Source organism: Loxodonta africana, chromosome 7 (genome assembly GCF_030014295.1).
Source record: "Loxodonta africana isolate mLoxAfr1 chromosome 7, mLoxAfr1.hap2, whole genome shotgun sequence".
NCBI lineage: Eukaryota > Metazoa > Chordata > Mammalia > Proboscidea > Elephantidae > Loxodonta > Loxodonta africana.
Window position 1 is genome coordinate 114,369,973 of NC_087348.1, and position 27,513 is coordinate 114,397,485.

The 27,513-nt window shown below is 38.1% G+C and overlaps 1 protein-coding gene across 1 annotated transcript; it reads right to left on the reverse strand.

Moving 5' to 3' along the window:
- Positions 1-381: 381 nt before the first annotated feature.
- Positions 382-14,037, reverse strand: CWC15 (CWC15 spliceosome associated protein homolog). Its single transcript, XM_010595401.3, has 7 exons — positions 13,926-14,037; positions 12,112-12,242; positions 11,130-11,242; positions 9,917-10,005; positions 8,782-8,895; positions 1,877-1,995; positions 382-1,259 (listed from the first exon to the last, which is right to left on the reverse strand). The coding sequence occupies exons 2-7, from the start codon at positions 12,240-12,242 to the stop codon at positions 1,130-1,132; spliced, it is 696 nt and encodes a 231-aa protein (XP_010593703.1). The 5' UTR covers positions 13,926-14,037; the 3' UTR covers positions 382-1,129.
- Between the last annotated feature and the right edge of the window lie 13,476 nt (positions 14,038-27,513).

Sequence of the window (27,513 nt, forward strand, 5' to 3'; positions counted from 1 at the left end):
TGGGTCCCCTTTCCAGTTCGACTACTCCTGACTTAGGCTACATATAGCCTGTGACCAAGCTTCCGCTGGGAAAACGCTGGAATAATGAATAAGGTCTCAGAGAAAAGGATTTAAATAAATAGTATGTCATTTTTAAGTTTTGTTATTTCCAGCCTTATCAAGCTTAACATCATTCACTGCTGACGAAGCCTATCAGCGGGTCTCTAACTGTAGAAGGCTCAATTTCCGGTCCCCAATTTTCCATTAAAACAGCACCTTAAATCACATTCCAGGTGTAGAAAAACCTCATTTCCCCAAAGTAGTGCTTTTTATTAGAGCCCAGCTGTGTCTCTTCCTCTTACCACAGACATACTCTCCAAGATAATAAATGACGCAAAAAAATCTTATTTCCAAAGGTTTTATTTCATGTATTATTTGATTTTCAACTCTCCTAGGCTTTGCATGTATGTCAGAGATTTAAGACAAAAACAGCAGCTGAGTGTCCAGGAGAACACAGTTGTGTGCCACAGGCTTCTTAAGCATGCTTACCGGGCTCTTGTCTGGAGCCCTGAAAAAAGGAAGGAGTGCCTACAAAAGCAAGGGACACCCTGTGCTCCCTCAGACAAGCACTTGGGCGCTTCCTGACTGATGATACTCTTCCACACCCACCTGTGGTCCAAAACGGATTCTCTTTAACCTTCCATCACATTCTTTTCAAAAACAGAGAAAATATCATGAATTAACTGACTTTAAATCACTGTCAGAGGAAATGAGGGGAAAAACTTAATGCACAAAGAAACATAATACACAGTGACAATTTTTCTTTTCAAAAGAATATAGGCAACTTTTTATAAGCTGCATAAACTACAGCAAAAAGTTAGGGACACAAAGTTGGTATTTAGACTATTAAAATATTTATTAAAAGCCAAGACTCCTTTTCCCATATTAAAAAGAAAACACATGACTAGAAACATTGAAATAATTTCCAAGTCCATTATCAAATAAAAGATCACTAAAAGATATTTTGAAACCTTAAATTATGGAAGCCCTTACACAATTAGAAGGGTGGGGGGTGGGGGGTGGGGGGCTAACCAAAACAAAGCCAGAACAATCCTATACAGTCTTTTATAATTAAGCACATAAAACTGTACTACTTAATATATTTCTCCATGAACTTTTTGTGAAATTCAGATCGCAGCGTATCATTTACAAATCTTTTGTCTTTCTTCTGATCATCTACACCTTTTGCACAGTTCTTGAAAACAACATCATCATCCCACCTGAAAGAAAAAATATTAAAACAAAAATATCATAAGATTCCCAAAAGGGACGATTACAACGAAGAGCATGTAGAACATAAATAATTTAGGAATTGCTCTCATTATACTGTTTTGCATATTACTCTAGAGATATTCCTCACTTTATCTACTAATTAAAATTTTAGGCAATAAAACATCTGAAACCTTAGAATGTCCTTTAAAATATTCTGTAATGAAATAATGGGGCACTTATAATGCTTGTTGTAATCAGGAAACAAGAATACATTACTCCAATAAATCTCAGCCCGAAGTACAACTACATGCTTAAGCGCTGAGTCCTTTCAGGGAAACCTTGGAATGTGAGGGTGGTCTGGGGGACCCCCGACACATACACCTAAAATGAAGTTTCACAGGGTCAAGGGCTCAGTTTACTCTTCTATCTCTAGTGCTTAGAAAAATACCTGGCATACTGCTGGGTATCATATCTATTGAGAATAACTTTAATTTCTTTCTCCCATAATTTCAAAATCTGATAGAGAAGATTATCAGCAGAGGGTGAGGCTGTAGAAGCTTTACATGATGTATTTGCAATCCAGGTAAAAACCTGTATATACATCCAACTCACTACTGTATCTTACCTTCTTTTAACTTTGAAGTTGGCCTGAGGCTGGGATGGGCCAGTGAGATTAAGGAGTGGGTTTCCACTCAGAATATTTTCCATACGGATCCTCTCTTCTTCAGCTTTTTGTTCTTGTTCCTGTCAAAGTGGGGGGATGATTTATATTTACTTATAGTAACTCTTGGGGTCAAATTTCTTAAATAGCTCAAATTAAAAAAAAAAAGACTGTTATAATTTTACGGGGGAAAATAGGTAAGCATCAAGTCAGATTTTTTTTTTCTTTTTTAAGACACAGACAAGTCTCACAGATCGAAATAAAATAATTCAGCATTTTTCATGCTTGTCTCATATATTCATTAGTCACTTCCAACTCTGAAATCCTATGAAATGTACATTTTAATCAATTTTTTAAAGTACCTACAAAAAAATTAATTGCTTTAAATTTTAAGAGAGTGTATCAATGAACGTATTTTAGAATATATGGAACATTAAGAAAACACCCTTAGCAAAGTTATTACCTCAATATTTCAAGAAGGGCTATACGCTGTAAACACTGTGGTTAAAATAATTTTATTTTAAATTACCAATAAACTTCTGTGTCTACTATTGGTAAAAAGTTATCATTCATCAAGAAGTATCGCCTAATGTAAGACAACCATGTAAAAAATTATACAGTTAACATGCATTTTCCTACTAAATTAGCAGAGGTGGTCCATTTTGTTATGATCTATTGTTACTTTCTATTTTTCACCTCTCATCCTCCCATCAGTTATAACATTGTCTTTCCTTACTTTACTCTTATTTTTCTATCAATATCTTTTAAGCTCAAATCACCCTCAGTTCCATTCTCAGAATTAGAATTAAAAAATGTCTAAAATCCTTAGCTACAACTTTTAGATTTACCTGATTCCATGCTACCTTAAACCAAAGATAAATCCCACTTTGCTATGTTTTGAAGATGACAGCAACTGATGATTTATAAATCATGGAAAAAGGGACTGTCTGGGAAGTCTATTTAAAATGAACCTTTGTGTTAGGCCAACTGGAAAAAAATCTTAATTTTCTATACAGGTTACTGATACTCCATTTTGACTATTCAAATGGGAACAATGAATTTCAATTTCATGAGGACAAATAACAGGAAAGTAAGAACATGCAATCTGCAGGGAAACCAACAGAAAACTTCCTTTAGATCACTGCTCAGAACTTCAGCAAACGAAAATGAAAACTATCCACCACAGATGAAGAACAGTTAGCTTTCTAAAAACTATGTATTTACTTTTACAAATTATATTGATGCTGAAAGTAAAAAGACATCTCTGAGATGCTACAAAAACAGCAGCTCAAGCATACAATGTATCCCAGTCTATAATAATAACGCGTGCTATATATGAGGTCCTGGCCTTTTCTATGTTTGGAATATTATTTCCTTCAGAATAGCAACACTGGAAAATAATGTACCAATTCTTTCACTATTGAAGTACCAGGCACACTATACTTCATAAACATAAGCCAGACTGACTCACCACCTGTTTTCTTTTCTAAAATTTTTTATTGTGCTTTAAGTGAAAGTTTACAAATCAAGTCAGTCTCATACAAAAATTTATATACACCTTGCTGTATACTCATAGTTGTTCTCCCCCTAATGAGAAACAACACATTCCTTCTCTCCACCCTCTATTTTCGTGTACATTTGGCCAGCTTCTAACCGCCTCTGCCCTCTCATCTTCCCTCCAGCCAGAAGTTGCCCACATAGTCTTGTGTCTACTTGATCCAGGAAGCTCACTCTTCACCAGTATCATTTCCTATCCCATAATCCAGTCCAATCCCTGTCTCAAGAGTTGGCTTTGGGAATGGTTCCTGTCTTGGGCTAACAGAAGGTCTGGGGACCATGACCTCTGGGGTCCTTCTACTCTCAGTCAGACCATTAAGTCTGGTCTTTTTATGAGAATTTGAGGTCTGCATCCCACTGCTCTCACTGCTCCCTCAGGGGTTCTCTGTTGCGTTCCCTGTCAGGGCAGTCATCGGTTGTGGCCGGGCACCATCTAGTTCTTCTGGGCTCAGGCTGATGTAGTCTCTGGTTCATGTGGCCCTTTCTGTCTCTTGGGTTCATAATTACCTTGTGTTTTTAGTGTTCTTCATTCTCTTTTGCTCCAGGTGGGCTGAGACCAACTGATGCGGCTTAGATGGCTGCGTGCTAGCATTTAAGACCCCAGACGCCATTCTCCAAAGTGGGATGCAGAATGTTTTAATAGATTTTATTATGCCAATTGATTTAGATGTCCCCTGAAACCATGGTCTCCAAAACCCTGCTATGCTGGCCTTTGAAGTGTTCAGTTTATTCAGGAAACTTCCTTGCTTTTGGTCTAGTCCAGTTGTGCTGACCCCTCCTGTATTGTGCTGCCTTTCCCTTCACCTAAAATAGTTCTTTTCTAATATCTAATTAGTGAAAACCCCTCTCCCTTCCTCTCTCTTGTAACCATAAAAAAATATTTTCTTCTCTGTTTAAACTATTTTTTTGAGTTCTTGTAATAGTCGTCTCATACAATATTTGTCCTTTGCAACTAATTTCACTCAGCATAATGCCTTCTAGATTCCTCCACATTATGAAATGTTTCACAGATTCATCATTGTTCTTTATCGATGCGTAGTATTCCATTGTGTGAATGTATCATAATTTATCTATTCATCCATTGACAGGCACCTTGGTTGCTTCCACCTTTTTGCTATTGTAAACAGTGCTGCAATGAACACGGGTGTGTATATATCTGTTTGTGTAAAGGCTCTTACTTCTCTAGGATATATTTCAAGGAGTGGGACTGCTGGATCATATGGTAGTTCTATTTCTAGCTTTTAAAGGAAGCACCAAATTGATTTCCAAAGTGGTTGTACAATTTTATATTCCTACCGGCAGTGTGTAAGTGTTCCAGTCTCTCCACAACCTCTCCAACATTTATTATTTTATGTTTTTTGGATTAATGCCAGCCTTGTTGGAATGAGATGGAATCTCATTGTAGTTTTGATTTGCATTTCTCTAATGGCTAACGATCACGAGCATTTCCTTATGTATCTGTTAGCTATCTGAATGTCTTCTTCAGTAAAGTGCCCATTTTTTAATTGGGTTATCTGCCTTTTTGTAGTTGACTTTTTGCAGTATCACGTAGATTTTAGAGATCAGACACTGATCGGAAATGTCATAGCTAAAAACTTTTTCCCAGTCTGTAGGTAATCTTTTTACTCTTTTGGTGAAGGCTTTGGATGAGCATATGTGTTTAAGAGTTCCCAGTTATCTAGTTTCTCTTCTGCGTTGTTAGTAATGTTTTGTATACTGTTTATGCCGTGTATTAGGGCTCCTAGCGTTGTCCCCATTTTTTCTTCCATGATCTTTATCGTTTTAGATTTTATATTTAGGTCTTTGATCCATTTTGAATTGGTTTTTGTGCATTGTGTGAGGTATGCATCTTGTTTCATTTTTTTTGCAGATGGACATCCAGTTCAGCCAGCACCATTTGTTAAAGAGACTGTCTTTTCCCCATTTAACTGACTTTGGGCCTTTGTCAAATATCAACTGCTCATATGTGGATGGATTTATGTCTGGATTCTCAATTCTGTTCCATTGGTCTACGTGTCTGATGTTGTACCAGTACCAGACTGTGTTGACTACTGTGGCTCACTGCCTGTTTTTGTAAATAACTTTTACTGGAGTGAAGCCACACTCATTCACTTATGTATTGTCTATGGCTGATTTCATACTATAATGGCAAAGCTGAGGAGTTGCAATAGAAACCATATAGCCTATAAGCCCAAGATATTTATTATCTGGTCCAATACAGAAAGTTTGCCAACCACTGACATAAACTGATTGGTTTGAAAATGTTATTTCATGACATCTCAAAAACCATCCAAAAGTAAGCCAGACTGGGGAACAGGAACAAAAGAAATACAATTGGCATTCAAGCCCAAGAAACACCAATTTACCATTGTACAAAAAAATTAGATATGCCTCATAAAATTGCAAGACCTCCTGCCTCAAATGTTTATCCTCCCAAAAAGTCAACCAAATGCATTTAAACTGCATGTGTCTTTATGTATCCAGAGATGCTAGTAAGCCAAAAGATTGTAGAATAAAAATACTGCCATCTAGCGGTGTGCAAGTGATACTAGGAATGCTCCTATAATTCTTTCATTTGTAAGCTTTAAATATAAAAATTATTAAGCTATTACAGGAATTATGCTCTCCTACGCCTAACTTTGGAGTCCTGGGGTGGTGCAGATGGTTAACACGCTTGGACGCTAATCAAGATTGGAGGTTTGAGTTCACCCATAAGTGTCTTGGGAAGAAAGGCCTGGTAACCTACTTCTAAGAAATCAGCCATTGAAAACACTATGGAGCAGAGATCTACTCTCATACATGAAACTGCAATGAGATAGTTTTTTAATGCTAACCTTTGAAGAGAACTGCACTTTAAAATACTTCCCTCCTTTGAATTTCAATTCCATCAGTCAAAGCCTAGCCCAAAAAAGCTTTGTGATTCTTTCCTGACCTTTCTGATTCACATGAACTCAATTTCCCTAAATTCCTATCATTAATCTATGTCAGTGTCCTTTCCCCAAGTCCCCCTGCTTTTATATAAAAAAAAAACAAACAGAACAATCCCCCTTTTATTTTTTTTAAAAACAGAACAATCCTTCACTCAAATGAAATCTTCCACAAAAGCCTGTAAAAAAGCTGAGCTGCTCTGGTTGAGATGGGATGGGAGATCTCCACTTAAATGCCTCACGGGCTACTCAAATTCGGCATGTTCAAAATGGAATGCATTGCCTTTATCTCTGCCTAAACATACCCATCTTTTTGCATTGCTGATATTACTGTATGACACCAATATCTACCCAGAAACCTGGGGGTCATTTTTGAGGCAACATCCAATCAGTCACTATATCTGGTCAAGTCTACCTTCCTGGTATCTCTTATCAGGCTTTGTTCCTTTTCTCTCAATTCCAACTACCACACAAGTTAATAACTGCATGTGAGAATTACTGGAACAGCCTCCCAACTCAGCTCCTTCCAATCTAAGCTCTACATTTCTGCCAGAGTAATCCTTCCAAAATACGTATCAAACCCTATCAATCTCCTGCTGAAATCAACTGAATCCTCAAATTCTTCAGAATAAAATCAAAACTCCTTTAGGATAGTTTGCAAACCTTTAATGCTGTGACCTGCACTTGTCTCCCCAAACTCATCTCTTACTGTTACCATTACGGATGTTTCACTCAAAGTTTAAAGTCACAGATTATGGATTCATAGCAACTTCTTTCATGGAAATTAGCAAACATGACTTCTCTGTCACTGTTATCCTGCTATTACAGTGCCTTTAGAACACTTCAAATTACCTTGGAATGTCGAGAAACAATTTTATTCTCACTGAACATAAGACTAGAAAAATCACAGAAAGATTAAATCAAGGCAGTCAGCCAACTGCAGTGATGGCTTTTCAGCGGTTATGATGGTTAAAATAACACAGTTCAAGACTCCATAGATTCCTTTTCTGTTTTAGCAGCATCAATGGACTTTTTTTCCCCCAAAAGATTTTTTTTTTTTTAACAAAACTAACCCTTTTTGTACATATTTCAAATAATATAAATCTCATTATTTAAAACATTTATTCTAACACCATTTTATGGTACAGCTATTCCGGGGCTATTAAAACACTTGTGCTGTTTTAAGAGCTTTCTAATAAAATGTGACACACCAGTACATGTGTTTACGTGCGTGTATATTTTAGTAATACTGATCAGTAACATACTACTCAATCAATGCAATAAATGGTTTTGACTTCCATTTTGAAGAGTATCCTACAGAAGTTTTATATACTGATATTGCAGTTACATTGTTACTGCTAATCTTTCAAAGAACTGAAGGGTTTCTGATTCTGAGAGAAACATTAGGATTTAAATAAATTCCAAACATGAATAACTCAATTTATTCTGATCACAAATAATAAAATAAATAAAACACTTTAACTACAAAATTAATTTCTAATCCTATTTAATACTCACAACCATCTTTCCTCCCATTGTGTCAACAGAGAAACTTTGGAGGCTCAGAGATGAAGGTAACCTGACCAAGGTTATATAAGATCTACTGACAGCCTCACTGAGTGCTTGGAAAGAATGGGTGAGGGACAAGAGATAAAGAGAACAACAAAGATGGGCTCATTACACCAGCGAGTTCTTTTTAAGCCATAACCGTATCTTAATCATCTCCGGTTCTTCTGATAGATAATATTGTCTACCGGGTCCCTGCTGGCAAAGTGGTTAAGCGTTTGGCTGCTAACCAAAAGGTCAGCAGTTCAAATCCACCGGCTGCTCCTTGGAAACCCTACCGGGGCAGTTCTACTCTACAGGGTCACTATGAGTCGGAATCGACTTGACGGCAACAAGTTTGGTTTTTGATAAATGTCTACTGGGTGCCCTGGTGGTACGGTGGTTAATTTACAGCTATGGCTGCTATCCAAAAACTCAGCAGTTCAAATCCACCAGCCACTCCCTGGAAACCCCATGGGGCAGTTCTGCTCTGTCTTATAGGGTCACTATGAGTTGGAATTAACTCAATGGCAACTGGTTTGGTTTTTATTTTTTTTGCTTTAAATGGTTTTTGAACAAATGAATACATAAGTGAATGAAGAGCAACTGGACGAGCAGTATTAGGCATGTCTGCACAATTGGGAAAGATCTCCTAACATAACTCAAGAGACCTATGAGGTCAGAAAACGAATTAGATTTATATCTCTACAGGTGTTGTAATGTCTAGTCATGGAACAGAAAATTTCTAATGTAAGATATTACTTTCATTAAAAAATATTTCTACTTTAGTATGTGTGAGATGATAGAGAAGATAGAAATATTTAACACATGGATTTTTACCTTCCTGGCCTGCTCTTCGGCTCTTTCTTTTTTAATTTTTTCCAGTTCTGCAAGAAGAGCTGCAGTATCGTCATCATCACTCTCCTCTTCAAAATCTTCATCTTCATCCTCTTCCTAAAAAAAGAATGGTGCCGGTCCAGAAGATGGAAGAGAAGATGCACATTATTCACTCAAATATCACGATTAAAACCACCAACCAACCCAAACGTAAAACAAAGCCCACTACTTAGCCTAAAATTACTTATTGAAATATCAACCCTGATGTGTTTTAGGGACTGAAACAGCACAGAGTATAACAAAGTACCTTTAAGATTTACACGGCCAAAAGAAAATCTACATATGAAAATATTTCTAAAACAAAAAAAAGAACAATTTACACCAAGATACAGTATATATGTACACAATATATCATTCTAAGAAAGTGAAAATAATTTTATGTAGATCAAAACAACTTTAAGTTAGCTAGTTTGGATATTCATATTGAATTTAAAAATCAAAAAACGGGCTAAGTTCTCAGAATAGTTATTAAGTCTCAGATAAAACTGTTCTCTACATTACAGTTACTGTTAGTAACTAATCTCAGTCAACTAGAATTAACTGCTGATATATATGCTAAATTTGAGGCCACTCTGATTTTTCCACTACAGAAAACTGAAAACTAATTATAGACTGCAGAGTTCTTCTGAATTTTAATATCAATCGAAGTGCTAATCCTTAAAAACCTTTGGATTGTGTCACTTCCCTCCCTAAGCGCGGAGGAAGGGAGTTCACAGCCCATCTGAAGGCAGGCACCACTCCTGACACATTTAACATGAAGTGGCCCGGCGGGTACAACTCCATTTGTGCTATTACAGGAAGTCCGGCGTGAAGAGCGCATTCTAGGGTTGTACGTCACGGCAGCCTAATCTCTGCGTTTGACAGAGGGGATCATTTTTTTGGGAAGCATATTCTTTCCTTTAACCACAAAATAATCCCTTTTGATTTAAAATCAATTTTAAGGTTTAGCATTGAGGTCAGAGCTACATTTGAATTATAACAAGTAAAAATGAACATAGGTCGCTTAAAGTTAAAAAAAAAAAGTATTTCAGAAAACATAAATTACTAAAGCAAAATGAAAAAAGGAAATAACACATACGTCTGTCAAAGGGTCATCCGCATCAAGGTTGGCGGCAGGAATCTGGTCTAACCTGGGCTTCTTCGAGACTGAAGAAGATGTTGTATGTTCTGGGGGAAAACGAGTAGCATTTAGCTTACTGAAACAACCAGTACCCATTCTAGGGCTTTGAAGTAGTTCAGCCTGGTTAGAAACCCCACTGAAAATTTGCATTTCCACCCCAAGTATGCTGAACCAGAATCTAGTTTAACAAGATCCCCAGGTGATTCCTACGTACGATAAATTCTGAGAACCACTATTGTACTCAAAACTCAGGCACTGACTATTGTACAAGTGGTTCTCAAAACTGGTCTCTAACCAGCAACATTAACATCACCTAAGAACTTGTTAAAACTGCAATTTCTCAGCAGGGGTTTAGAGACTCATGGGCACAAAGAGCTTAGATTATAAGCCTCATGACAGCAGAGATCATGCACAGCAGAGATCCTACCCAGCACCTAGTATAGCACCTGGCAAATAAGCCTGTGGTCAATATTTGCTGAATGAATTAAGGAAAATATTGATTTTAATATGGGAACTGTGGCTTCACTCAGGAAATGTAAGAAATAGTTTACATATGCTGAAAACATAAAAAAGATATCATAACTGATGCTTCTAGATGCCCTCCAATTAGTGGTGATGTTTTTGGGTGCTGTCGAGTTAATTTTCACTCACAGTGATCCCACGTGACAGAGATGAACGGCCCCATAGGGTTTTCTAAGCTGTAATCTTTACAGGGAGTAGACTGCCAGGTCTTTTCTCCCGTGGAGCCCCGGAGTGGGTTTGAACTGCCAGCCTTTCAGTTAGCAGCCAAGCGCTTAACTACTGTGCCACAAGGGCTCCTTATCCTCCAACAGCCACTGACAAAAATGGGGCAATCTTGAAAGACAGAAACCATGAGGCCTTAAAAAGCCTCATCGCTTTAAATAGTAAAAATCCCTTGATCTGAACTGAAACGATGGCTAAATGTCCCCAATCACCTCTGTCCTTTCTAACACAGAAGCATAAAAAGGTGGAACTGGAATGAACCTCGGCTATCACCTCTAATCTTATCAGTTCATTTGAGGAAGCATTAGAGCTCACACCAGTAGTTAAAAACACACAAACATATTAATCTTTTCCACTTACTACGTGAAAAAAAAACTATCTCCAATGTGTCAGTTTATGAGACAAATGTTTTGCATAGTGTTGGTACCTCGGGTTGGACGATCTCTATTTTTTTCTCTTGCAGCAGCTCTCTCTCTCTCTTCCAACTCTCTTCTGAAGTCACGGTTGCGAACTTCTTCTGGGGCATCCTGAGTGGTTTGTCTAAAGTAGAAACAAACCAGGGCAAATTGTTACTAAAAAATGCTTAACTGCAGAAATGAAAGACAATCTACAAAAGCTTCATTTGTCTCCAGTCCCTCAAGTATAAAAAAAAATTGACTAGAAAAGATGATTAATGTAATCTGAAGGAGGTTACTAGTAGGCACCTTTGAGATGTTTTCAATATTTCAAAATGCTGAATAACTCACATACTTTCAAATAATAAGGTTGCAGATTAAAATATCTTTAAATTTTTATTAGTATTACATCAACTGAGGGCTTGTTATGGGAACACATCTCTCCCAGTCACCTGTTACCCTTCATTTTTCAAATAGTTTTAATGAATATAGTAATAGTTTTAACCTCATATTGCCCAGCGCTGATGGTACATGGTCTCTCTGAGGTAATGCATCAGTTAGTGCTACATCTATGTATAGAAATTCCAAGTTGATAAGAATTTGCTTAATGAAATGTCTCGTAGCAGTTTACAACTGTAGAGCATAATTTAGTATTAAACATACTCTGTTGTTGCTGATGGGTGCCATCAAGGTGATTTTCAACGCACAGCGACCCCAGATGACGGAGTAGAACTGCCTCATTGGGCTTTCTAGGCTGTAATCTTTATGGAAATAGATCGCCAGGACTTTCTCCCTCAGAGCCACTGGGTGGATTTGAACCATCAACCTTTAGGTTAATAGCCAAGTGCTGAACCAGGGCACTATCAGGGTATCTCAAATATACTCTATGCCTTCTGTTTCTAAAAAATAGATAACCTAAAATGATATAACACAAATATGCTACTATCCTATCACATGCCATTTAGTAGATATGGTCTTGTTTTGTGAACAAGAAAAACTTAAAGAATTTTTTACCTATATTTTATCTTCGTATGAGAGGGTAGGTCTCTGCTTGAATACTGCTTTGAGAGCTGGCTCAAATCACCTTCTCCTTTTCCTCTTCCACCTCTTGCAGGTTCAAAAGTTGGCCTGGCTGCTGTTGTCATCTTATACGATTTGAAGAAAAAGAGTATCAAGTTATTTGCAATATGATAAACTGTCACTTTATACAGCATTAGTCAATATCCATCCTTGTGAAATAATTTCCCACACTCATTCCCCAGTGAGTTATTTACTTGAACAGTCTCACAAACATTCTTAACAAATCATGAGGCGCAGAGTGTACAAAGTATATAGCTACTCAGGAGGCTCTTGCTAGTAAAAAAAAAAAATTCTGCAATGAGGATCGGAGTTTGTGTTCCACCCTTTCTCATTCTGGCTGTGAGGCCTTGGGCAAGACACCTAGCTTAAATTTTTGCCATCTGTAAAACCAGGGTATTCCCCATAGGATTATTATGAGAATTGAGATGTGACATGTCAACCCGCTGCCATCGAATCAATTCTGACTCATAGTTAGGAAAGAGCAGAGCTGCCCCATAGGGTTTCCGCGGAGCAGCTGGCGGATTCAAACTATCAAGACATTTTGGTTAGCAGCCATAGCTCTTAACCACTGTGCCACCAGGGCTCCTGACATGTCAAAGCACTTGTCCAATACAGACACTCCATGATTGAGTTTTAAAAACTCTCAATTCAATCTTACTCCACCAGTAGGGTTTGCATTTTATCTATAACTCACACAACAGCAAATGGGCTAGCAATCTCAAAAACACAAAGGTACTTTTAAAAATCACTGTTACTAACTGTCCTGGAGAGAAGTTAAACTGTAGAAGTGTGCTAAATTTTAAGGACAGTTACAAGGACAAAATTATCCAACAATCTTTGGTTGATCCAAGTTTCTAGGACAACAACATCATAACATAAATCAGATCTTTTGTAAAATAACATTTAAGGGCTGTGGTAACCAAAAATCAGAGACCCATTCATTATGTTTCTTTCAGAATTTGCATTTCTAACAAATTCGCAGGCAACACTAATACTACTGATTAGGGACCAATTCTGAGAACCACAAGCAGAGCAGTAGTTCTCAAAATTTATTAAACATAATCACCTGGGTCTCTTGTTAAAACATAGATTCTGATTTGGTATATCTGGGGGCGGAAACGCAAATTCTCAGCAGGGTTCAACCCAAAACTAACCAGGTCAAAGCCCTGGTTACTTACGACTATAAACAGCCAAAAGAACACTGCCTAGCAGATGTTGCTAAAAGCATTCCGTTAGGGTCAGAAACCCATAATAGGAATCAACTCGACAGCAACGGATTTGGGTTTTTTAGGGTTTAGGGTCGGAAAAGCAAGCTGGAACTGGATGTTTTTTGTATAGTTTTTTGTTTTTCAAAAAAAAGGAAAGGCATGTACCCACAGGGGGAGAAAAAGGGTTTTCTGCCGCTGGGGGCGCCACCGGCCCCCCCCCCCCCCATTGTTTATCATCACCCCTGCCTCCCGGGAGCCCGCCGACAAGCCCAGGAACTCGCTGATGCTTCACCTGCACCGAATTCGGCGGTAGGGGGGCCCAAGGCTTGCCTAAAGCCGTCTGCACAGCTGCCTTCGCACCGAGTTTCCCTCGGCCGGCTCAGCAGCTCGCAAGCGCTCCACAGGCGCCTTGCTCCGCTAGCACCCTGCCGCTCCGGGACCTCTTCCGCCCGCGCGCTGTCGCGGCCTCCGACCCCAGTCGCCCTTTCCTGCCCCACCTCCAGAACGAAGAAGAATATCTTCCACCCTCCTGCCGCTTACTTTGGCCGACGTCCGATGCTGCAGCCTCCGGAGATCATACACACACCATTACGCCTCTTGCCTCCCAGAAACCTCTGCGCCCAGCGCCAAAGCCAAGACCCGGAAGCAAAATCCAAGCGCTTCAGCTGCCCTTCAGAGGCGGAGGCGAGGACCAATCCACAGAGGCCAAGGTGGAAGTCGGCGTGACGACAACAGGGGGCGGGACCGAAACGGTCCAGGGGGCGGGCGTTTGAAATCGGTGCCTTAGCGTAGACCCTAAAACATCATTTTATACCTTCAAGAGCCAATTAGTTAATGTCTCTTCCGTCTTTTCCATCCCCGACCCCCTCCCAGACTCCTTCATTCCGGTTCTGCGTGGACGGAAAGCTCAGGATAGCCGACATCACGTCCCCGACTAGCGGGAGGGAGCGTGGAACAGGATTACACCAAACTGTTTAAATCCAACGGTTCCTGCTTCCTTTCTCCTGAGCTAGACCCAACAAGCCTAGAGAGTTGGGCTACGGAAAAGCTAGTGTTTTCATTTAATTGGATATGAAGAAAGAACAAATATGTACGGGGGCAACCACGATCTTTATAAAGGTACCATTCCTGCAAAAATATTAGACTTCAAAGCGAAGGTTGTATTCGTATTGTTTGTTAAAATTTTTATTAAAAAAAAAGTATGAATTCTAGTGGGAGGGAAGATGTAATGTTAGCGATTAATTCATTTATTCACCTGATATTGAGCGTTTAGAACGGTGGGCCCAACTGCCAGGAGCACGAGATGCAATTACTAATAAGATGGCTACTCAAGCGTTAGGTGAAGTTCTAATAAGACAACAAACAGAAAAAAAATCACCCATCTCCCTCTCTCTTCCTACCGAAAAATAAAAGTAAAACAAAGGACTCTGAGAGCGGGGATCTTGTTTGCTTAGTTCATCTTGGTGTCTCATCACATAGTCCTTGGCGTATAGTAGGTGCTCCATAAATATTTGTTGAACAAATGAAAATGTAACCTCCCCAACTCAGTTTCTAATGTAAAGAGCTCACAAAATTGAATATTCAAAAGCTTTTCCCTTAAACTTTTTCTTTAAAACTTTTAAATGAAAAAAAAGTAGGAGAAAACTCCTTCCTCTGTTAAGTCCAAGATGGAAATTTTGATTTTTCTTACTGAAGGTGTTCCTCCCCGCTTACACATCTCAGTAAATGACACTACTCTCATACCAGCTACCCAGAATCCCAAAGCCTGTACTTAAGTTCCTTCCCCTGCACTCTTCACATCTAGTTTATCTGGAAGTCTTTCCAATTCCCCTTTCAGAATACATACTAAATTGCTCCCTCACTTTTCATCCTACTGCACCACCCCAGCCCTAACCACCACCCTGTCCAAGCCACCTGGATTGTAAATGCCTCCTAATAGATCTTCCTGCTTCTCCTTTTGTCCTCCAGTCAGCTTTATGTATACAGCAAGAGTGATCTTGTAAAATTATGAGTCAGATAGTATTACTTTTCTGCATAAAATTCGACTGCGCTTAGAATAAAAATCAAATTCCCTAATGTGAACTGAGGCCCCACAGGTTCTGTCTCCTACCTATCTCCCTGACTTCATTTGAATAAGTTATTCTTTTATACACTAACCTGTAGCCGAGTGGGCATTTCTGTTTCGCAAGACAAGGTTCTTCTGTATCAGAGTCTTTGCACTCGCTTTTCTCTGCTGCCTGTACCCAAGATAACTGCATAACCATCCTTCAGGTCTCAGCTCAAATGCCATCTCAGTGAAGTTTTCCCTAACACCCACCTGTTGCACCCTCACCCCTCTAACACATAAATACCTTCATACCACCTTGTTTTATTTTTTCGTAGTACTGAATACCACCTGAACTTATTTTGTTCATTTGTTTATTGCCTTGTTTCCTGTCTGAAAGGCAGCGCAGCACAGTTTTTAAGAGAAAGGGATCTACAGCCAGACTGGTTCAAAATTTCTGCTCTGCCTTTTTCAGCTTATACCCATTGCAAGTTAGTTTCCCTTTCTTTGCCCTCGGTTTCCTGATGTATAAAATGGAGATAATAGTAGTCCCTCCCCCTTAATCTTACTATAAGGATTAGGTGAGTTACTACTTGTAAAGTGCTTAGAACTGTCTCAGCAAACAGTACTTGCTAAATAAATGTTAGCTAATATTATTATTAATATTATTTTTATTATTGTCTATTTCCTGTATTAGAACGTAAGTTCCAGGAAAGCAGGAACGTTGTCTCTCTTGTTCACTGGTGTATCATCTGCATATAGAACAGTGCCTGGCACATAATAGGTGCTGAGTAAGTATTTGTTGAATGAATGAATGAATGATGCACTCTGAAGTAGAGGAATGAAGTAGCAATGACAAGATGGTGACACAACTGTAGAAAATATCCATGGTTTTTATGTGTCAACTGCCTTTATCAGCCCTGAGCGAATCACCCTAATCCATTTAACTCCCAGCCCACCACCCAATCTTTTGACCACCTGCCATGATTAGGTGACCACCCTGGTAAGTCAGCACCTATCAACACCAACATACAATATAATCCGTCCACAAAATTAAAAGCTGTTGACTTAAATGATCTGAAAGTATTAATAAGAAAAAGAAACTAAAATTTTTGACTTAAACATTGACGGTATTAAGAAAAAGAAACTTAAAACTAAGTATATTTACAAAAAAATAAGTTCATGCTATCAGCTGAACTTTGCTGATAAAAAAATCACGCAACTGATTTTCCAAGAGTTCTTATTTTAAACCCCTTACCACAAGTGTCTAGTTGGGCCCTTAATTCTGCCTGCCAGCCCCCTTACATCCCTCTGTTTATTTTCCTACCCTTCCGTGATATGATTTCCCACATTCCCCTTGTTCCTCAAAACTCCTGCACGTCTCCTCCAGCCCTTCTCCCCTTCTCACCCGTTTTCTTGGGAGCTAATTATCTTCTTACTTCCCTGGGAAAACAGAAACTCACAAACAAGGACTCCTCATCCCTCCCCCACCCCAGCAGACCTACCAAGCTGCCTGCAGCTACGGGCCTGTTCTCACCTTTCCCTGTGTTACTAGAGATGAGGTGACCCAGATTCTCTGCCTTGTACTCTGAGTCCCAATCTTTCCAGCCTTCTTAGTGACTAGCATCCTATTACATCTTCTATCTCTCCTTCATAATGTATTAATCCATCCCTTTCATATTATTCCTGTCAGCTTCGAACATGGTGTAGTATATCCTAACCTTAAAAAATGTTCCGTTTTAGTATAACAGGCTGTATTTTAATTCAATGTGAAAAAAACCCAAAACCAAACCCATTGCCGTGGACTCATAGTGACCCTATAGGACAGGGTAGAACTGCCCCATACGATTTCCAAGGAGCACCTGGTGGATTCGAACTGCTGACCTTTTGATTAGTAGCCATAGCTCTTAACCACTATGCCACCAGGCTTTCCAATGTGAAAAAGATGTTTTATATAATAACCATAATTACAAAACTGACTCTTCTTTTTTTTTTTAACTTTTATTGAGCTTCAAGTGAACGTTTACAAATCAAGTCAGTCTGTCACATATAAGTTAATATACATCTTACTCCTTACTCCCACTTGCTCTCCCCCTAATGAGTCAGCCCTTCCAGTCTCTCCTTTCGTGAAAACTTTGGCAGCCTCCAACTCTCTCTATCCTCCCATCCCCCCTCCAGACAGGAGATGCCAACACAGTCTCAAGTGTCCACCTGATATAATTAGCTCACTCTTCATCAGCATCTCTCTCCCACCCACTGTCCAGTCCCTTTCATGTCTGATGAATTGTCTTTGGGGATAGTTCCCGTCCTGTGCCAACAGAAGGTTTGGGGACCATGACCGCCGGGATTCCTCTAGTCACATCCAGACCATTAAGTATGGTCTTTTTATGAGAATTAGGGGTCTGCATCCCACTTATCTCCTGCTCCCTCAGGGGTTCTCTATTGTGCTCCCTGTCAGGGCAGTCATCGATTGTGGCCGGGCACCAACTAGTTCTTCTGTTCTCAGGATAATGTAGGTCTCTGGTTCATGTGGCCCTCTCTGAAAACTGACTCTTCTTATGTCAGGAAATAACAAAGGGATTGCAGCCTCAAAGCTGACACAAAAACAAAACCTGGATGAATTAAACACCTAAAAGGAAAAAAGAAACCATAAAAACCTAAGAAGAAAATTTAGGAGACTCTTTATACAGCCTAGCGTGTGAAGAAACCTTTTGATTAAGGCAGAACACCTAGAAACTATAAAAGAAATAATTTAAAAAATTCGTCTATATAAAAATTAGTTTTATGGTAGAAGATGCCAATAGCAGAATCAATAGATAAATGGTAGATTGGGGGGAAATTTTGTAATGCCTATAACATGTAAATGGTTACTACTGTTACTACTGATAATAGTAATAAGTAAAAAAAATACAAACAACCCAACAGAAAAAAAAATGGGCAAAGGATATCAACGGGCCATTCAGAAAAAAGCAATTCCAAATAGACAAACATGAAAGACACTTGATATTGGGGAAATGAAAGTATGTTAACAAGGAATTATCACTTTACAGCATCGGATTGGCAACACTTAAAAAAATCAATAATACAACTGGGTATATCCAGTAATACAACTAGATAATACAATAATGCCATGGGGAGAAAAGGGCGTCCAGCCAGACAGAGGGAATGCACCCTATTTCCCTCACAATAAAAGCCAAAGTTCTCACAATGGCCTACAACGCTGTCCGTAATCTAGCCTCTCCTCTGCCTCTTTGACCTCATCACTTGTTCATGCCTCTTCAGGCTTCACGTTTTCCCTGGTTTTGCTTGAACAAGCACAGCGGCTCTTGACTTAGGCCCCCTTGCACTAGCTGTTTCCTCCGCCAAGAGCACTCCTGCCCATCTCATTGAAGGCTTTGTTCCAATGAGGCAGACCTCTTTTACCAACACTGTGCACTCTGATGTCCTTACCCTGTTCTACTTTTCCTTTTTTACATAGCACGCATTATCTTCCCTGGTACTATATGATTTAGTTACGTTACCTTTATTGTTTCTGTCTCTAACTCTCCCATGCAGAATATAAATTCTACAGGAGCAAAGATGTTTGTTTTGCTCAGTGATGTAGGCCAAGTACCTAAACATTACCTGGCACCAGTAGGTGCCAAGTAAATATTTTCCAAGTGAGCGAATGAATGAATGAATGAATGAGTGAATGAGTTTTAACAGGAAAAAAAAATCACATTCTGATGTAAAAAAAAATGCTTTAATCTATTTTATATTTTAAAGGAGAAAACAAGTAATTTACATTCTGCTAGTCTGAAATCTCAATTTCAAATGAAGATATGCCAACATCCAGAAAGATAATTTCCTTGCAGGAGAGAATCTCTAAATGAAAAATCCTATGATATTCAGGCTTATCATACCAAACCAAAAACCAAACCCACTGCCATCGAGTCGATTCCAACTCATAGCAACCCTATAGGACAGAGTAGAACTGCCCCATAGAGTTACCAAGGAGCACCTGGTGGATTCAAACTGCTGACCTTTTGGTTAACGGCTGTAGCTCTTAACCACTACGCCACCAGGGTTTCCAGGCTTGTCATATATACCATCAAAATTCTAATTCAATCAGCCCCGCCCTCAAACTAATCACAACTTTAATCCAACCCCTCTCCTCTTCTGGTTAATTGGTTTCCCCATTTCTCATAAACCCTCACATTTACAAAGTTATCAGTTTCCAAGAGTTTGCTTGAAAATTTTTCTTTGAGGATTTTAATAAGAAAATAAGGGAAAAATTCCAATGGCTACTACAAGTCTGAAATCATATTTAAAAATAAAATGCTTTTGAACCCCGAGAGATGGTTACTTCACAGTGCCTCAAATTCCAAAGTCATAAATAAACCAAACCAAACCCATTGCTGTTGAGTCAATTCTGACTTATAGTGACCCTATAGGACAGAGTACAGCTGTCTCATAGGGTTTCCAGAAGTCATAAATAGCATCTGTTTTAAAGTTTTAGCCTGAAAAGAATTGATTTTTTAGTATAAAAAGCTAATCCTTTAAATCTGTTTTAACAAGTGAGAAGAACAGAAAAATAAAGTGATTTGCCTTCTACTAATAAAATCCCAATTTTAAGTAAAAGATACTCCTGGGCCGAGAGAGTTTCCTGAAGACAGACTCAAAATGAAATACTATTTGCTGGTGGTTCAGCCTAGATTACTGGATAAGATTGTAATTCAACCACCTTCCACCTAATCTAAATCGCATGGTTGCCTATTAGATTAGGTGGTGGTGGTTGGTTGCAGTCAGTTTGATTCTGATTCATGATGACCCATTGCAGAGTAGAACTGGTCCATAGAGTTATCGAGGCTGTGACCTTTTGGAGTCTGATCACCAGGCCTGTCTTAAAAACCAAAACTAAACCCACTGCTGTCGAGTTGATTCCGACTCATAGCGACCCTATCTTAGACAGTAAATTACTAAGACAATTAAAAGGAAAACATTAAAAAAAAAAAAAAAAAGCTTTAAACTAAAAACATAGAAAATAAAAGGATGGAAAAGATATAACAAAAATTATAAGTCTTTATGTAGCAATATTAATTATCAAAAGTATTTAAATTTAGTGACATTGATAGGGACGTTTCATTGCATTACAAAGTAAGGTCCATTGGGAAAATATTACAATCATAAACGTGTGCAACTAACCATCTAGCCTGGAAAAATATGAAGCAAAAATAATTAAAAGAAAAAACTGACAAATCTACAATCATGGTGGGCAATTTTTTCAACAAAATTCTCAGATTGATAGATCAAGCAGACACAGTAACAACATTTATATATGTATATATAATATATGTATGCATGTATGTATACAGTCATGCATCACTCAGCGTCCACGATACGTTCTGTGAAATAAGACGTTATGTGATTTGGACATTGTATGAACATGCCTAAATCGCGAGCAGTAGCGTTCACTGATTTTCTACCTTGGTGGTGTTCAACCTTTTGTTTCACTTTTAAATAGAAAGTTCTTTGCCTCATGCTGCTGCAAATTTCTCAGTAGAACTTTCAAACCTCCACTCTCCTCATGTGGTTCATTTGCAACTCTCTTCCGCTTCTTAGAGTAAAACAGAAGCCCCCAAACCAACAACTGCATCGATTTCCTCTAGTTACAAATGAAAGATGTGTAATTCTTCCTGCTTTAGGCCCATGTCTTCACCAATACTCTAAACCCCAACTCCTCTCATCTTCTCAGAGGTAATTTGCACAATAAAGGAGAGAGTAGAAAATAGCAGATGCAAAGATAGGTGTGAACACTATGGCAGTAAATATAACATTTTTTTTTTCCACATCGCTTGACCTTTCAGCAGCATTTGAAAGTACATATCTGAAAAAAAAGAAAATCATGAATTTCCACCTATCATTTTGACTTCTTAGGCTTTCACATGTTTGACTACCTCTATTTACTCTGGTAGGGAGCTCTGGTGGCACAGTGGATAAAGCGTTCAGATGCTAACCAAACCAAAAGGTCAGAGGTTCGAACCCCTCAGCCGCTTCTCAGGAGAAAGATGTGGCAGTCTGCCCCCGTAAAGATTTACAGCCTACGAAACTCTACGGGGCAGTTCCACCCTGTCCTGCAGGGTCGTACGCATGGAAATTGATTCGAGCGCGTGGTATTTGCTCTGGTATGGGACCGTGGGCATATATGCAGTCAGACACTGCCTGAACGGATGTTATGTGGTGCATGACTGTATTATATTTCTGTGTAACGCAGGATAATACACATTCTTTTCAATGAACGTCAAACATTTACAAATATTAATTCCATATTAAGACCCAAAATAAAGTTAGATGAATGTGTAATATTTAGTCTTTTCAATTTTTGAACTTTATATAAGTGGAATCATGTATTTTTTCGTGTTTTGCTTTTTCCCATCCACTTAATGTGTATTAAGTGTTGCTGTTGTCTACTATATAGAACTTTTATTTTGTAAAAATACATACTATAATTTATTCATTCTTTGTTTCCAGTAGGAGGACATCGTAAATAATGCTGCTATGAGCATTCTTATAAATGCCCAGAGGTGCATGTGTTTGTGTATAGGCACCCTAGAGTAGTGCATACATGTGTGTATATTACTCCCGTCAGCAAAACGAAAGTTCTCCTTGTCATGGAATCTCACCACGTTTGGTATTACCCAGCTTTTAAATTTTGGCTCATTTGGTGGGTGACTTGACGGCACTGGGTTTTTATAGTGATATATCAATGACACCTTAATTTGTATTTCCTTGATGACGAATCATCTTTACGTTTATTGGTCATTTGAATTCCTTATTTTGTCACGTATCTGTTCAAATCTATTAGATTACCTGTATTTTTCTAATTGATTTCTACGAGTTCTCAATATTTCTGTCAGTTTTTTTGTCAGTTAATTTGTGTAGTACATGTGTTTTCCTACTTCTTAGTTTCTGGGTTTTTTGCGGGGGGGCGTATTTTGATATACAGAATAGCTCTTGTGGCGCAGTGGTTAACAGCTACGGCTGTTAACCAAAAGGTCGCCAGTTCAAATCCACCAGCTGCTCCTTGGAAACCCTATGGAGCAGTTTTGCTGTGTCCTATAGGGTTGCTATGAGTCGGAATCGACTCATCAGCAATGGGTTTGGTGTTTTTTTTTTGTTTTTTTTGGTTATTTTGATATACAAAAATCCTGATTTAAGATAGTTGAATTAGTCTTTTCCTTTTTCCTTAATTCTTTCCTTCTTTGAGGTCATATGATATTCTCAGATATTAGTCACAATTCCACCAGGGATTCATTTTTGTGCATGTCGTGATGGAGAGGTCTTAGAATCTATAGAACAAGCTTTTTTACATTAACCTTCGTTCTAAGAGTGTCTTTGCTATTTTTGGCTCATTACACAACATAAAATTTAGAATCAGATCATCAAGTTCCACAAAAATGCTTTTAAGATTTTGATTGAAATAACATTGAATCTATAAGTTAATTGAAGGAGAATTGACATTTCTTTAATATTGAGTCTTTAAATCCATTAATAGGTTATATCTTTCATTTATTTAGATTTTGTTTAATTGCCTCTTAGTAGTACATTATTATCTTCATAGACATCTTGCAAATTTTTGTTATCTTTACCATTACCAAACCAGTGGCTGTAGGTCTGACTCCAACTCATGAAGATCCCAAGTGTATCAGAGTAGGACTGTGCTCCGTAGAATTTTCAATGGCTGATTTTTTAGAAGTCGATCTCCAGCCCATTCTGCCGAGGCACCTCTGGGTGGACTCGAACCTCCACCCTTTTGGTTGGCAGCCAAGTGCATTAACTGTTTGCACCACCTGTTGTGTATTTTCTATGATGTTGTAAATGGCATCTTTCTTAAAAGTGGTTAAGAGCTCGCCCTGCTAACCAAAGGGTCAGCAGTTCGAACCCACCAGCCTCTTCTTAGAAACCCTATAGGGCAGTTCTACTCTGTCCTAAAGGGTCGCTATAAGTTGGAATCGACTCAGTGGCAACGGGTTTGGTTTGGTTTTTTTAATTGTATGTCGCTGGTGTATAGAAATGTAATTGATTTTATATATTGCTATTCTAAATTCAGAAACCTTGCTAAACCTTCTTGTTAATTCAGATAGTTTATTCATAGATCTTCGGGATTTTTTGCATATACAGTCGTATCATCTACAAAAACAACAGCTTTTTTCCTTTCTTTCTAGTCTTTTCTCCTCCCCTTTTTTTCTTGTCTTCTTATGCTGGCTAGAATTTCCAGGACAATGTTGAATAAATGTGGTGATCATGGGCATCCTTGTCTTTTTCCTGGTCTGAAAGGGAAAGCTTTTAACTGTTGACTGTTTAGTACGATATTTGCTGAAGATTTTGAGTAGGTAGACTTTATTTGATTAAAATTTCCCCACTATGTTTAGTTTGCTAAATGGATGGTGTATTTTATCAAATACTTTTTCTGCATCTAATGAGATGATTGTATTGTGTTTCTTTTTTAATCTGTTAGCTGGTGTTAATACATTAATTTATTTAAGTTTCAACTAACCTTTCATTCCTGAAATAAACTCATCTTGATCATGATGTATCAGTTTGCTCATATTTTATTGAGGATTATTGTTTCTATGTTAATTAATGGGATTGGCCTAATATTTTCCTTTCTGATAGTATTTATATCTGATAGAAATTTATATCATAAAATGGGTTGGAAAATATTCTTTTTCTGTCCTCTGGGAAAATTTTTCTAACATTGCAATTACTTCTTTCAACGTTTGGTTAAAATTACTGGTAGAGCCATCTGGGCATGGAGTTTTCTTCGTGGGAAGAGTTTTGACTAAAGCTTTTGTTTCTTTAATAATTATGGGTATATTCAGCCTTCTGTTTCTTCTTGTGTCAATTTTGCTGTTATATTTTTCTAAAAATTTATTTCATCTAAATTTTAAAATGTGTTATCATAAGGTTCTTTATGCTATCTTTATTTTCTTTGTTATGTACACACAGCATTCGTGGTAATAACCTCTTTATCTTTCTTGATACTAGCGTTTGTGCCTTCCATTTTTGTTCTTCATTTTCACCAGAATTTTGACAATTTTATTAGTCTTCTCAAAAAAAAAAAAAAAAAAAAAGACAGTTTTTGGATTTATTCATCCTCTCGTATTGGTGTTCTATTTCATCATTTTCTGGTTTATTTTTTATTATTCCTACTACCTTCTTTGCTGTCCTTTCATTCTAACTTCCTGAGATGGATGTTTAGCTTATTTAATTTTCTAGCCTTCTTTCTTTTCTTAGGTATTTACTTAAGGCTATAAGTTTTACTTTTAATTATTTACCAGCATCCCACAAGATTTGAAATGTATATTATTTGCATTTAGTTCAAAGTATTTCCTGGTTTCCATTTTTCATTTCATTGTGACTACAGGGTTATTTACAATGTGTTTTTAATTTTATAAAATTGGAAATATTCTAGTCATCTTTTTAATATTTTCTAACTTTATTGTTTTGTGGTCAGAGAACATGTTCTACATGATTTCAGCCCTTTGACATTTGTTAAAACTTCTTTTATGACCATAATTATGTGGTCAGTTTTTGTAAAGTTAGTACAGTGCTTGAAAAAATTATATCCTGCAGTTTGGGAGTGCAGAGTTCTATATATGCCCATTGGGTCAATTTTTTAATTGCATTACTCAAATATTCTATATGCCTATTGCTTTTTAACAGCTTGATCTAGCAGTAGGGTCCAGATTTATGCCTGTCATTCCTATGTACCTTTTACCCCTAAAAGCATTTCACATTAAAAAAAAAATTTTGACGTCGAGTCGATTCCGACTCTCAGCGACCCTGTAGGACAGAGTAGAACTGCCCCATGTGGTTTCCAGGGAGCAGCTGGTGGATTTGAACTGCTGACCTTTTGGTAGCTCTTAACCACTACGCCACCAGGGTTTCCCATTTCCCATTTGGTAACACTTAGTGTTGATGTTTAGAACACCCCTGTTAAAATCCGAAATGAGTAAAGAATTTCTGCTAACTCAGTCATTGTTCAACATTTTATTGGAGATCATATTTAGTTATATAAGACTCCAAAATAAAAAAAAAAATTAAGAAATCAGAATACTGGAAAAGAAGAGATATAATGTTTGTGTTTTTTCAGAAAATATGTTCATCTGCATGGGGAATTCTGTAATCAATGAACAAGTTAGTATGAACAACCAATAAGAAAAAAGAGGTATAAGGTTGGAAGGGATATACCCGTTGAAACCTTTTGCCATCGAGTCGATTCCGACTTGTAGTGACTGTATAGGACAGAGTAGAACTGGTCCACATAGGGTTTCCAAGGAGCACCTGGTGGATTCGAACTGCTGACCTTTTGGTTAGCAACCAAACTCTTAACCAGTACACCACCAGGGTTTCTGGAAAGGGATATAAGAGCAATAAATAATAAGAAAAAATGAATAGAAAATATTTCCATTCCCAATGAACTAAAAATATTATAAAATGCCTAAGAATATATGTAAGGAAATAGATACATTGTCTTAATGGATGTAATTCTGGAACATCATTCAAGTACACGCAACCAAATCTAAATAATGGAGAAATATGCCAGTTAATGGATGAGAGTGTTCAATATGAGAGCTATGTTCACCCAAATTTTTCTTTTAATTTCAATGCAATTCCGTTTCAAATCTCAGCAGGGTTTTTATGAAACTTCACAAATTTGGAGCCCTGGTATTTGTATGTACAACATGTATATTCATAGAACACAAAGGGGGCACAGTCATAGAAGCTTCTTAGGCATATCTAAACACCTGAGGGACTGAGTTACTGGGGCTGAGGACTGGGGGCCATGGTCTCAGGTGACATCGAGGTCAATTGGCATAACATAGCTCATAAAGAAAATATTCTGCATCATATTTTGGTGAGTAGTGTCTCGGGTCTTAAAGGTTTGCAAGCAACCATCTAAGATACATCTATTGGTCCCATCCTGTCCAGAGCAAAGGAAAATAAATAAAACAAAAGACAGGAGGAAAGTACGAGTCCAGAGGGCTAATGGACCACAGGAACCACTGCCTGCACCAGCCTGAGCCCAGAACTAGATGGTGTCTGGCTACCACCACCAACTGCTTTGACAGGGATCACAATAGAAGGTACGGGGCAGAGCGGGAGAAAAATGCAGAACAAAATTCAAATTCACAAAAAAAGACCAGACTTAGTGGTCTGATGGTGACTGGAGGAACCTCCAAGACTATGGCCCGTGGACACTCTGCTAACTTAGAATTGGAGCCATTCCTGAAGTTCACCTTTCAAAACAAACAGTGACACACAGGAGGAACATGCTTCTTAGATCAATCAAGTATACAAGACCAAACGGGCAACATCTGCTCAAAAGCAAAGACAAGAAGGCAGGAAGCAACAGGAAAACTGGACAAATGGAAACAGGGAACCAAGAGTAGAAAAAGAGAAGAATACTGACACATTGTGGGGGTTACAACCAATGTCACAAAACAATGTGTGTATAAATTTTTGAGTGAGAAACTAATTTACTCTGTAAACTTTCACCTAAACCACAATTAAAAAAAAAAAAGGTACAGAAAAAGAAGAATATAATAGGCAAAGATGGGGAATTTCAGGAGAGATGAAAAAATGGAAATCCTAAAAAAAAAAAAATTTGGAGCCCTGGTGGCAAAGTGGTTAAAGTGTTCACCTGCTAACCAGAGGTTTGAACCCACCAGCTGCTCCATAGAAGGATGTGGCAGTCTGCTTCCATAAAGATTTACAGCCTTGGAAACCCTATGGGACAGTTCTGCTCCCTCCCAGGGCTGCTATGAGTTGGAATTGACTTGGTGGCAACGAGTTTGGTGTTTGTTTTTTTGGTTTGGCAAATTTATTCTAAAATTAATACTGAAGTTTAACTCTACAAATCCAGCCAAATTAATTATGAAAAAGACGAATAAGAACATGGAGACTTTCCTTACCAACTATCAATACTAAGTATAAATCTACAGTAATTAAAACAATATAATGTTAGCATAGAAATGGAGAGAGATATAGGTTGCCTAGAATGGAGAGTTTAGAAAGAGCAATGCTTGTATTGGAGAGGAG